The following is a 14,150-nucleotide window of genomic DNA, read 5'->3' as shown; positions in this document are numbered from 1 at the left end:
GAATCATGTAAGGAAGCAGATGAAAAATTCCCAACCCTAGGTCCCACCCTGTAGAGTTTTCTAGTCATTTGGTTGGGGATACAGAGAACAAGGATCAGTCATTTTTGGTTTGGCTTTGTTTCACTGTAAAATTCCCAGATGATTCTCAAATTAACCAAGGCCTCAGAACCACTGGGTCTCTATGTCCGATTTCTTTTAGGGTCTATATAAAGTATTCAATATGAAGTGGTTTACCCGGAAATACTCTTCTTTCTATTTTGTGGCATAGAAACTTAATACAATAAATGTGGAGTTACCCAAAAACTTCAACTTTCTCCTGTTGAAAATTGCCCTGCAAGTTTAATTCCAAGTGGCTGGATTTCAAAACATATAGTTTTATTTTTGGATTATTTCACCATGTGGAACATGTAGTAAGGTTACACTATCGGTGTTGAGATCTCTTATTCTCTTGTTTCAGGTTGACTATTGTGTCTTAAGTGACGATTTTTGATAACTGTGAAGCCATGGGAATGTTATTGTCTTTCTCTTGTTCATAGCGCCAGAAGAATGGACCACAGCCCGCTCCAGCCTGAAGGCCCCACCGCCAAGGTCAGCCAGAGGGGGATACAGGGAGCACCCCTATGGTAGATATTGAAGGTCCTCCTCACCTGTGACCTCACCTCAAAGACAATTCATAGCCTCTGGTCTCCACATAACAGCAACAAGACAAGTAATAGTCCTTTTTTTTTCCTATTCTAGGGATAACTTCTCATGATTACTCCCATATATTTCTTGTATTTCCCCTACACTGTTGGCGTGACATTGACACTAGTATTATTTTACAAAACAGACTGAAAGGGACATTGGCGAGCATTGTCTAGAAACCATTTAGCAGGTTGATATTCTCTTGGTTGTTTTTCATTGTTGTGTGTAAACTTTTTTTTTTCTTTTTTCTTTTTTTCTTTCTTCCTTTTTTATTTTTTTTAAAGAAAGAGCATGAATCTGTTGACAGATTTTGAGTCTCAATCAACTAGCAAAAACTTTGTTTAGGGTTGCTAAAAGACTGTAATATGATTTTTGAACTAGCTGATAATAAAGTTGTAGATAAGATGTTTTAACCTGTCTTTTAATATGTTAGTTAGATGAAGACGTTCGATATTAAGTTTGTAAATTTAATTTTAAATGCTGTTTTAATGGGGTTGAAAACAAGCAGCTACTGTATGTATGTAGCTAACTGAATTTGTTCAGTGTTTTAACCTGTATTTGTTAAAAAAGAAAAAAAACACACATAAAGTTCCATGTGTAAGCTTCTCTAAATAGGAAACCACAATTTGTCAAATATGTTTGCCATAATTTGTCAATAAAGCTGAAAACTTTTGTAAAAACTAAATTTGGAATTACTTGTTTTCTAGCTTTAAATGTCTGCTTTATTTCTTCTTCAAGAGATGCCTAAAATGTTTTCTATTTAAAAATTACAAAAATGAACCCAAGCCTGTTTTAAGATATTTGTGTAATACTTAAAAAAATGTATTAATAACTTATGGTTGTTAAATAATTTAAAAGTTAACAAACTAAACTGTTACATGAATCATGGTTAGTAAACACTAATGTATAACATGTTAATGGAAAAAAATGGATTTAGAATAATAAATGGATTTTAAACTATCCTCTAAGCTTTATCTTGCTAAACACAAATTCTGATTGACTTGTTTGCATTAGCATGTCTCTCGTGAGAAAGAGTAATGGAGTATAAAGAGGTAAGATTACCACTTACCACTGTCTAAATGCCTAGTTCTTCAACCTTTGAGTTTCCCCGCACATTAAATATCCCATCCAACATGTAAGCATTGCGTAGATTCACTTTATTGTTTTCACTCAAAGGAGTGCGTGGACTTCATTTGCGTAGTTTATAACAATTTGTTTTGACAAACAAATCATCAGTGTCACTGGCCAGTTGTTGCTATTCAACCTCAAAAACTCTATTTGTAATTTTCAGTGCTAAATATCACCGCCCTTGAAGGCAGTTTAGAGGGCTGATATTTCTTTTGAGACTATCAGACTTGATGGCTGATGATTATTAAGGAAATATGTCGCAGGACTCAAAGGATGACTAAACGTTAAACAGGTAACACTAATAGTAACTCTGTAATTTTGCCTATGCAACAGTAATGTTAAATATTCTCAGTTATTAAGTTCCTGATAGTTAAAAAAGTAAACCTACAAAAACATAACAAATAGGTCTATAGGTTATTAAAACAACTAATTAACATTAACTAGAGGCACCAAAATTATTTTACAATATATAACCCTCAAGGTAATAAACAGAACTAAAATTAATAATAATAGTAATGCAACTCTTGCTAACATCAAACGTAAGCTAAATTTTGATGGAAAAAAAAAAAAGAAAGTGAAAGACTTGATGGTAGGGATGAATGCCAAAACTGTTAATCTTTTAAATACAGTTTTTTTGTTTATGGTGGCTTTTGTCGATGTGATTGGTTTACTTTTTTGCTGCTAACCAGTTTAGGCTATATTGCTGTTCAGTTTTTGCAGCTGGAGTTGCATGCTAATAGTTTTATGAAGTGTGTCTGTCATCAATTAAAATTGTAAATATTTGCCTTTCACAAAATGCTATTGAGATATATTTAATTTTCTTTTCTTATTCTTTCTCACTATTTCAGGTCCCCACAAGCAAAGAGCACATAATTGAATAACAGAAGTGATGGGCTAAGGAAGGTAGAGGTGAGCTTATTTTTTATCTTCTCTGAAATAGATAATCTTTACCAACATGAAGCTAGGGCATGGAACTACACCACCAAATGCCACTTGTTGAAAAACTGAAAAGGTTTAGATTGTTGTCAAAGAACTGAGTTATTTATCTTCTTTGAAGTGAAATTATATAACTTGGTATTTGCCTGGCAAGACTTTCTGAGTTGATCCAGAAGCTTTTCAAATGAAATGTGAATTAGTAGTTAATATTCATCCCTTTCTTCGCCATGAACTACAACATACTACCTCCCCTTAACTTTACAAATAAAGAATGCTAAAACTTTCACTCTTCAGATATAAGAGAAGGAAATCACAATTACTGGCTGAGGTGGAGGGACGGGAAAGGGGACCTTATAACCAACCCCTCATCTACCCCTTGTCAATGAGATAAAATTTATTAACACTAACATTTATTTAGTCAAATAAAATAACTAAACTTACCATTATTTTCCCCATTTATCCCACTGGATTTATCAATAAACTTATTTCTCATCTGCCATTCTATTTGATTCAATAAATATTTACTGAGTACAAAGCACTATTGGAAATTGAGACTAGATTTCTATTCACAAGGAGTTGGAAACTTTAGCCAATAAACCTCCACTGAAAACAGTGCAAAGGCAGTTATGAAGTCCAGGTACTGATCTGACATTCAGAGAACTGAGGTGGCCTTGCCATGAAATTTGAAACAGGGTAAACCCCAAGTGCTTCTTCTCTGGGTTTGGTCCTCTTTTTACTACACAAATATTCAAACACCCACAGCACAGCGTAGCCTTAAATAAGTGCCACAGAAGAGATATGAGAGAGCCTAGGGACTCACTGTGACAGAAGGTAGGGCAGAGACGGGGAACCAAGGAATGAAAGGGAAAGGCTGCTCACTGATGCGGGAGAGAGCGCCGCCTGCTGAAAGGAGTAGATTGTGTCAGTTGTGAGCTCCAAAAAGGTCAGGAAATGAGAGACCCCGAGGACCAGATTCAAGGAGGCAGAGTGAAAGCAAAGCCTGGAGAGGTGGGGTCCAGTCAGGTCATGGCTGTCCCTGAGCACTGTGTTAAATTGTTCGGATTTCATTGGAAAAATAAAAGGAAGCTGATGTAGGTTTGAAATAAAAAATCAGAGGTATACCTCTAAGGAAATTATCCCAAGTGACCAAGCAAACCTCACATTTAGTCAATTTTATAATTACTAATACCTCTTCATCTGAGAAAGCTTTTCAAAAATTCAAATTGTTAAAATAACTATTTAATACTATATGTGATTCAATTAATCAAGTGCCTTTGTTAAGCTGCAGAATTGAAAGTTAAAAGTTACAGAAAATGAAGTTTTGAAATTTTATTTTTATTTATTTTATTTTTTTTATTCAAAATATTACAGATGTCCCCTTTTCTCCCCATTGACCTCTTCCATCCTGCACCCACCCTCCTCCCCAGTCCCTCTCCACAGCATTGTCTGTGTCCTTGGGTTACACATACATGCATACAAATTCTTTAGTTAATCTCTCCCACCCACCCCCACCTTCCCTCTGAGATTCGTCAGTCTGTTCCATGCCTCCATGTCACTGAATCTATTTGGTTCATCAGTTTATCATGTTCTTTAGATTCCATATATAAGTGAGACCATGTGATGTTTGTCTTTCTCTGGCTTATTTCACTTAGCATAATATTCTCCAGGTCTTTCCATACTGTCTCAGAGGGTATGAGATTATTCTTCTTTACAGCTGCATAGTGTTCCATGGTGTAAATGTCCCACAGCTTTTTATCCACTCATCTACTGAGGGGCACTTGGACTGTTTCCAGATCTTAGCTATTGTAAATTGTGGTGTTATGAACATAGGGGTGCATAAGTTCTTTCTGATTAGTGTTTCAGGATTCGTAGGATACATTCCTAGAAGTGGGATCACTGGGTCAAAAGGCAGTTCCATTCTTTAATTTTTTAAGGAACCTCCACAGTGGCTGCACCCGTCTGCAGTCCCACCAGCAGTGGACCAGGGCTCCCCTTTCTCCACACCCTCTCCAACACTTGTCATTTGTTGACTTGTTGATGGAGCCATTCTGCCAGGTGTGAAGCGATACCTCATTGTGGTTTTCATTGGCATCTCTCTGATGATTAGCATTTTCTCATATGTCTCTTGGCCATCTGTGAAATTTAATCAGTAACATTCCATATCTGACTTAACGCTTTAAAAGTGTTGCTGTTTCCTAAACCCAGGGCATAAAGAGTCTCTCGTCCAGGTGTCTCGATCTTGCAAAGCAACGAAAGAGAAACCAGTCAGAGCTTGTTGCTGTTTTGATATGTTAATCAATATGTTTTTGTGTTCATTGTAGTTATTTTGTTGTTTTGATTGTTGTATTATAACCCTGTGGCTCACTCACCATTCAGACTCAGGGCAGGGCTATCACAGCAGAAACACCAGAGCTGAATAGAAAAGAACATTCTTGCTGTTGAGTTTTAGGGGCTTGTAAAGCTCAAAAACAGTGATTTGTGAGAAAGGGGATTTTGAGTTTCAAAAGCATGCATTTTTAGTAGACTTTAAGTAGGATGTAAAGTTTGTGTTCACTGTAGATGTAAAAGACTCCTATCAATCAATAGATAAATGACTCCCACCCACCTGCCTCCATACCTCTACAATATAAATATTGTCCAATCTGAAAAGAAAGCTCAAGAGGCAGCAATAAGGTATTAGTTTAAGATATTAGCGTGGCCTCAAGTATGAGTCCTGTACACTATGTCAGTTATCCAATAAAACCCGAGATAGTTTTGCAACACAAAGGGAACTTTTGTCTAAAGAGACTGGGGAGGCAGGAAGCTCCACAGAGTTTCCCCACATCAGTGTGTTCCAGGTGCAATCCTGTAGACGAATGTTTCTACAGAGTGTTTTTCCATGCTGGCAAGAGTGAATGAAGCAAGTGTGGCAGAAAGAGCCACACGCACGGTCACTTCTGCAGCAAGGCAGGGAGGGCCCAGGGACCTCTGCACAGCCATAGGCCAGCCTGGATCCGGGTATATCAGTGGATACCACGTGAGAAGGCAAGGAGGTCAGCAGCTCCCTGCCACCAACACCTCCAAAACTTAAATGCAATCAGAAAAAAGAGAGGGAGAACATAAATCTCTGAGTTAACAGAACTCCTGACCAAAATTCATCTGAACTGGCTGAGATTATCTTTCTCAACCTGGCAGTATGGGAACTTGAGAATAAAATCAAGTTGAGGTAAAGAAAACTATAATTATATGTGCACTGTAGTCATTTATTGCATAACCTGTCTGACTCTTAAAATAATCAGAAGTGAATACAGTAGGTTTCTCTGGCAACAGGGAATGAGAATTTCCCTAAATTAGGGGCCTGGCAGCAAGCACCATGGATAGAGTCAAAGCTGTTGAGAGTGGCCCTCGCTGATGAGCGTCCGCCGGTCAGGGGGTGCCTTCTGCTCTTCTCAGCGTCAGTGATGGGGGTCCCACTTGGATCCCTTCATGACATCACGTCTGCTCTCACTAATTTCCAAGTGCTGGCTCCCAAAGGTGGCAGAGCAGGTACCTTCCCAGTTCCAGAGCCACTGCCCATATAAACATTCACCTTGTGCAAGTCAGGTAAACTTGCATGGCTAATTAAAGTTTTTAAATTACAGTACGTGCCATCTAAGCGTAGAAGTTATCTGCGGCATGCTCCATACATTCTGTCGGGCAATGCTGTAGCTCTTGCTGCACTGACGATTGTATAACAGCCAGGCACGCTCCAAAGGTAGCCAGCTTGGGAACCAAACAGGGTATTTTAAATAGTAATAATAACATTAATTTATATCTGTGCCACAAACAGTTTTACTATACTTGAGATTAAGTCAGAATCAACTGATGCCAATTAAGAGACCAAATAATGCATTTAGGTCTTATTTATAATATCTAGATAATTTTTACTTTTTAGTATGTTAATGGGACTAAGGCTATTTAGCTTAATAACAATTGAAGTACTAACAATTTTTAAATAAGTTTAGATCAGAATGACATAGTGAAGGTTCTCATTAATTCTTTTAAAAGAAATTGCTTTTTGAACTCTATTATTAAAATGTTACTTTTATTCCTTTAGTTCCTCACTGTTTCTATATCTCTCGGTTAATGTAATATTGAAGCTTATAGGGGTTTTTGTTAGTTGTTGTGCTTTTAAAGGGAATAGAGAACAGTGGCCAGGACTCTGAATTGGCTAAATATCAAGTATCAGTTTCCATATCAAATGGATGGCTGTTACTAAAAACTCCATCTGTTTGACACTCTTGCAGGTTCCATAGGAAGGTTTACTTTTCACTGCAAAAATATATGTAGTAAATGATTGCAAACACCCAACTGTATGTTAATTTACAAAATTGATGACATGATTTATGTTTGGATGAGGGCAGAGTTTCAATAATGGTAACAATAATAATCCTGGGGCCATCTGTTTCATGAACATACATGCCTGGCAAGGTACTAGAATTTGCACATAAAAACTTACATGAAACATCTGTAATCTTACAGCAAGCTTGCAAAGGAAATAAAATTAACCCCATTTTATAGAAGACATTGAAATTCAGAGGTTTAACTAATGTCACATATTCTATATATAGAAAACCAATTTTTAAAACAATTTGAAAACCCACGCATTTTCCAGAATTCTATGGTGATTCCTAACTTTTTATGAATTTGATTGAAAAAAGAATCTAAAATATCAAATAGTCTTAACATTATTTCTCTTCTGTAGCAATATGATGAATAGTGACTAAAAAAATTACAAAATATTTTAACTTGAAGTGTACCTTTGTGTTGACTTTTCCTCAAATTTGTCATTCTTTAAAAGTTCTGATTTCATCAAAGAAAAATGTAGATGAAAGTGTCCTACATTTGTCATATAGCATGACTACAGTTTTGTAGAACAAATGAATTCATTTATAATCTAAATTCTGTTTTGACATTAAAAAACTCACAGTTAAATAAGCATGAAAGCAATTTCAGGCTTTTATTCTTCAATCTAGAAATCAGAACTCCACTTTAAAGTATGAGGGCAAATTTGAAACCAGAATTATCTTCATTAAGAACACAAAGTCCAGGTATCACTCAATGTTAAATATTTAAAAGCAAAGCACTCTCTGCTGCCAACAATGTGTAACATTTTTCTGGACATTCTAGTGTCCTATTAAAGTATCTGAGTTAATGGTAAAATAACTGGTTTTGTTCACTGGAAAACATCAGTCTTCATAAAGTTTAATTTTCTAGTCTCTTTACATGCAATTTATTAATTTGCACTCGAATGATTCCTTACAGTGAGGGGAAAGGTCACTCTATTTGACATGCTGTCTTATATCTCAGTCTCTTACACTTCCTTGGGAGAGGAACTGAGAAAACAGGAGAGGAAGTTGTCAGATTCATGCACCACTGGATGCTTTAACAACAGCCAGCTTATCTGCCTTTACCAAAGACAAGTACAGAATGAGCCACCTTAAAAATTAGTAAGAGTCACTAAATACTAACTTTGTTTAAGGTTCTGTTCCACCACGGTTTATACTGCACAGTGGGATGTAGTGAATGGTCTGTTTCCAAAAGATATTTGGAGATTCTTGGCTCCTCTTCTTAAAACCTGTAGAAGCAAATTTCACCAGTACACACGGGTTTGCTGCCACAGTGATGCCTCTCAAGGTGACCTCTGTCAGTAGGAAAATGCTCCCTCCCCTCTGTCCCATTCTCTGTCTGCCCTGACACAGGCTTTCTGTATTTCCTATATTCCACTTTGCCTCGTTTGACATGACATTTCACAGCTTCTCTGATACATCTTGCCCCTTCCTTCCCAATGCCTTCCATTGTTTTCCCACCTGCACATGGGGATGTGAAAAGAGAAAGAGAAAGGCCATTAATGACTATAGAAGATGGAGCAATTAACGACTGCAGAGGATGGTTCAATCTATTCACAGAGCCCCTCCATTAAAACTGTGTACTGTGTTATGAAACCAATACATGTCCATTATAACCCAAAAAGTATGAAAAGAAAAAAAAAAAAAAATCACATTTAATTAAAACAGAAATAACAACTTTACATTTGTATATAACCTACCGGTCACAAAGTCTTGATTTCTTAGCTAAAAAGTTTAAGTGGATACAGTAGGTGAGAAAATATCTCCAATTAGTCTAAGCTCTCTATTTCAAAATATAAATCTTAAAATTAGAAGTAAATAAACTTACTTATGGAATTCACTGAGATCAGCACATAATATCTGTGACTAGAATGAAGCCAGTTTTAAATGTCTTTAGACAGGGAAGATTATATTTACAGGTTTCATAAAGATAATCTTCCTAATGAAATTAATGTTGAAATTTTAAACTTTATTTCAACATTCCTGCTGAGGGGCATTAAGAGTATACATTTATTTATTTATTGACCAATAGATAATGATCTGCAACTAATATTGAGATGCTGCTTTATGCTTTCCTATAAGACAACACTTTTTACAGTAAGTAATGCTACATTTTACCAGAGAAACTTCTCTGGAATCCTTTTATATCTGATAACCTCAAACAAAGTACGAATTGGTTTAACTTCATAAAAACTTTTTTCATTTCTAGTGAGTAAGGCATTCAGGTACAAATAATGGTTATTTTAGAATGTGGCAGAATTGGTGGGGTTTTCTGGAAGGATTCTCTTTTTACATATACATGTAAAAAGGGGGTCCCAAAGAAATGTATGCACACTTAACAGCTGACAGCTCAATTGATGTTTCTTTCTTTTCAGATTGAACCCATTGGAATTAATACTTATTCAAAGTACATGTACATTTTTTGGGACACCCTGTGTGTGTGTGTTTATTTATTACAAAAGTAGCCTATAATCAGGATTTTTAAAATTGGACTGTAGAGTGTAAATATGTGATCTAAACATCGAAAGTCTATAGACCTCCTCCTTAGAGATAACTGTTCACAGGCCGGGTTATATGCCTCCGGACTTTCTTCCTGGCCTTTCCCTCCCACCCCGGCCACTCTCCCGCACCCGTGCCCAGTGCTGACTGGCCTGAGGCGGGGCCTGCGCGGGGTTAAGCTGTCCTGCTGCAGGTGGAACTGTGGCCCGCACCACGGCTCTAAGGCCAAGCAAAGTTCCCTTAACTTCTCAACCTCCAGTTTTCTTATAGGTGAAATGGCGATAATAGTGCCTGCTCACAGAATTGTGGGGGATGTAAAGTACAGTCACACAAGTGTGTATGTGTCCTCTGCAAATCTAGTTCATATTCTTCCCCAAAATTATTTTTCCTTGACTAAAAATTTTTATACTTTAAGATATCTTCATGGTATATATCAAATATATAAAGAAAAGCTTTTGTAACCCATAAAATAATTATATTACTCAAATCAATTTACAACTTAGACCTTTTAAAATTATTCTTTACTGAAATAGTCAGCTAATATAGGCTTTAGGACATAGTTTTAAAAATGTTCCTCATTATGTTCATTAGTGAGCATATATTGTGTATCTCCATAACAAGTATTATAAGATATATTTATATACAATAATCTTATAATAATGTCACACATGTATAGTTTACACTAAAAATATGGCTAAAAGTGATAGTAAAACTACCAATAATTTGGTATAATAGTTTCAGTAATAAGGTGAAGAAAAGGAAATCTGCAATAATACAAAGCATAGTACATGCCAAGCACTGTATTATTTGTAAGGATGACTTCATATATTTTCTCAACAGCCCGTGATCTAAAAGGTATCCTCATTTTCTAAGTGGCAAAACTGAGCCTGAGAGAGAAGTAACCTGCCCAAGGTCACATCACTGGGCAGGGGGTGGACTCTAAACCCAGGCAGTCACAACCAGAGGCCTCACCCTTAACCCCTACACTCTGCTCTCCCCTCTGACTTCAATAGGTTTTATGGTAAACTAATTTGAGAGGAAACCAAGATGTCTATGTGTAATTCATTTTTCAAGCTAATAAAAAGAAATTAGAAGAAATTATCTTTCTATGAATATTTCCAAGATCAGTACTAACTTTAATTAGTCTGATGATAAATTTTTAAATACCTCTATATACATGAGCCCAAATATTCAGAATATCTCTTTTCCTTGGGTTATTTAAAAGTGAGTCTTTTATAATAACCTAAAACTCTGTATATGTTGTATGTGAGTGTATTTATTTGCCCATCTTACCATTGATTAAATGAAACCTATGTGTATCTAAGAATAGAATTTAACTTTCATGGATGTTCAGGTATCCTAAATAACAAAATATCATGAAACTTCAATGAAAAAGGAAAAGTCATAAAAGTATATTTCTAGGAAAATAGTCATGGTTTCTTTTTTCTTTACTAATGGCATTCTCTATTGTATTGATTTGTCCCAATCTGTGTAACTGCAGAAATAAAATGTACTTTTCCTTTACTATCTCTTGTCCTATAGGCGATCTACACTATTGAAATGTATTTTATATTTTATTATGCATAATAATAGGATACCAGAATGAAGGTGAACATGAGAGTAAGAAAAAAAATAGATTTAGAAGGAAAAGGAATGTAGCTGGAAGGCTGAGAAAGAGCCATTAGAAGTGCGAAGATGAAACAAGTAGCAGAATGAAAAAGAAAAGATAGACCACCCCTTACAACCTGCAAGGAATGTAATGTCCTGAGATCTAAAACTTCTCATAAATCACCATCATGTGCAACTTATACATAAGGCAGTACCTTTAAAATTTTTAAAACATGCTTTCCCATTACCGGGGAAAAAAAATATATAGAACATTCCACTATTGAATATATTTGGAACTTCTGTTTTCTGTCTCAGAACAATCACTTTCGGAGACCATTGCATTTCCCTTCACTTCCACCAGCAGATATTTTTACCACTTTAAAATTTGTATGTGTTCCGTGTTGGGTAAAGAACAAATATTTGCACTAACCCCTTACAATGCAAGTTAATTCAAGTTTGTGCCTTTAGAAAATTATGAATTATTGCATATGTTATATTGATGTTTGAGAGATACCATCTCCCAATTTATATTTGAAGAATCTTGTAGTTTGACATACTGTATACTGTGAGTAAAAACTAGACCCTGTTGGAAGCATTAATTCTCCAAGATTCTCAGTAAGAATTGTTTATTTGTTGTATTTACATTATTAAAGAGATATCTAACATAGGATATTATAAAAGGTTAATTACTAATGAGTGAAACTTGGTGAGGAATTGATTTGATTGCTCAGGAGTAGAAGAGGTTTGTAAATTAATTCTCTCAGGATGTAATTCCAAGGTGTTTGTGTGTTTTAAGTAATATTAAAATGATTTATTGAAACCATATAGTTTTCCATCTCTAATTCTACCTGTTCATTATGTCACCCAAGAAAACACTTTAACCTGCAAATGAGACTAGAAGTGATCACCTCTAAGTGAAACAGGTTTAAAAGAAAGTGGCCTTATAACAATTTGCAGCTAAAAAAATTTCTCAGTGGATGCCAATTAGTTTGCTGAGCTAAACACATTGCTAGCTCTCTCTCACATAAGGAAACATCAAGTGCAGCATCTTGGTTTAAAGATGTTCAAGAAATATTTAGACAAAGAACAGCCACATTTTACCTTCCTAATTCCAAAAATTAGAGCCCTTTTAGGAAAAGGCTTAACTTTTTAAATTATCTTCACTAGTACATAGATCCAGATTTATGGGAGGCATTTATAAAATATAACGAAATGAATAAGTAGCAATTTGTCTCCATCTTTTTCTAATCTTACATTTTATGTACATTTATGATATATATTACATTGATTTTTATGTCAAATACTAATATTGTATATGACATATCTATATATGTATCTATCTATGCATTGATACTTTAAAAAAATTTAAGATAGTATTTTTTTTTTCATTATCACAACAGCTCTATAAAGAAAGCAGGGCAAGTTTTCCTACCCTCATTTTAAAGAAAAGGAAACAAAATTTTAAAGGGTTAAGAGGTCTGTCCAAAATCACCTGTATTCTAAATGGTAAGAATTGTCCTCAAGATTAGCCTCTCCAAAACAACTAACCACCTTGTTTTTGCAAATGATATAGCATCAGTGGTGGGAGAGAGATCAAGGTTGTATGACAGAACACTGTTCATGCGTGGTCATTGTTAAACATCTTTTAATAAAACACACTCTAAGTAAACCAAAAGTTGTGAGAATTACTTTTACCTATACAGAAGCATTTACTCATAACCTTAATAATTAACATATGGATCCCTTCTAAAGATGTGCCATAATACTGAGTACTTTTTCAAAAACAGTATATTGGTAGCAGATCCATATGCAAGTACTCAAAATCGAGAGCCTAATGATTACAAACATGTACAGTGAATTCCTAATATCAAGTATACACTAAATTGAGTAATAATTTTTTCTGATTTAGCTGGAAGATGATGGAATTAAAATTAATTAAAAGTGTAAAACAGTAAGAAATTACCAGAAGCATTCCAATTTTGATTTATAATATATCAAAGTTAATACTCCATTTCTTTAGCATCTATGATTATCAGAACTTTAAAAGAAAAAAACGGTGCCCTTGCTAGTGTGGCTGTCAGTAGGAGTGTCATCCCATACACTGAAATGTCCTGGGTTCAATTCCCAGCCCCAGACAGGGCTTGAGTGAGAAGCAACCCATCCATGTCTCTCTCTCTCTCCCCCCCCCCCCCCCCAAAAATCAATGAAAATGTCCTTGGGTGAGGATTTAAAAATAATAATAATAAATAAATGAAAGAAAAAATGGTGAATTATTCTACCACTAGCTAAAAATTAGCATAACTTTGGCCATCACTTTTCTATATTTACATAAGCCCTTCCACCTTTAAAACGGGGGTGGGGTCTTTATGACTGTTGAATAATCGAGATTTTGAAATGCCCTGTGAGTTTCAATATCTAAATTTGGCTCATTTTGCAAAGGCCAAAAAGAGTCACTGCAATTTCCTAATTTTAAATCAAGCACCCTATTTTGAGAAAAAGTCATCAGAACATTTGAGTCTAAATTAAACAGATCAGCAGTTGATCTTGATTTAATTTACTAAAGAATTTCATTAGCAGTGGAGAGGCTTGGGCTTTTTTTGTGAGAGTGTAGTCATCTGGAAGGATACTGTTATTCCAATTTATCTCTGTTCCCCTTTATTATTAAAATGCATTGCTCGGACCCCGAAATACCTGCATGTCCCAAACCCACCATTGAAGTTATGCATGGCAAATCAATACAGATTTTACTGTTTTACAATTAATCTGCTCCATTACATTGTACAGAAAATATACTAGCTCCTTTCCCAATATAAAAGCAGCACATTAGAGTCTTAGGCTCACTCATTTTCCTGGTCAAACCTCATTCCTGAATTTGACATGATGTCCTGAATTCTCCCTCCTGTGGTCAGTCAGGCAGCTGAACTGTGC

The 14,150-nt window shown here is 35.5% G+C and overlaps 1 protein-coding gene across 6 annotated transcripts in view; it reads left to right on the top strand.

Moving 5' to 3' along the window:
• Positions 1–14,150, top strand: part of KHDRBS2 (KH RNA binding domain containing, signal transduction associated 2) — a 485,057-nt gene that overhangs the window by 444,145 nt on the left and 26,762 nt on the right. For 4 of the 6 annotated variants that reach the window (XR_001602029.2, XR_001602027.2, XR_001602030.2 and 1 more), the window contains exons 9-11: positions 537–709; positions 1,976–2,104; positions 2,661–2,721. Coding sequence is in view for 1 of the 6 variants with exons in the window: in XM_016197236.2 (XP_016052722.2) it covers positions 537–634 (98 nt within the window). In the remaining 5 variants the exon portion in view is untranslated. Of the gene's footprint in view, positions 1–536; positions 1,645–1,975; positions 2,105–2,660; positions 2,722–14,150 lie in introns of those variants that run through there. The other 2 variants (XR_015714562.1, XM_016197236.2) reach the window with 2 other exon arrangements.

Source organism: Miniopterus natalensis, chromosome 5 (assembly GCF_054644295.1).
Source record: "Miniopterus natalensis isolate mMinNat1 chromosome 5, mMinNat1.hap1, whole genome shotgun sequence".
Taxonomy (NCBI): domain Eukaryota; kingdom Metazoa; phylum Chordata; class Mammalia; order Chiroptera; family Miniopteridae; genus Miniopterus; species Miniopterus natalensis.
This window is presented reverse-complemented; position numbering and strand designations above follow the sequence as displayed.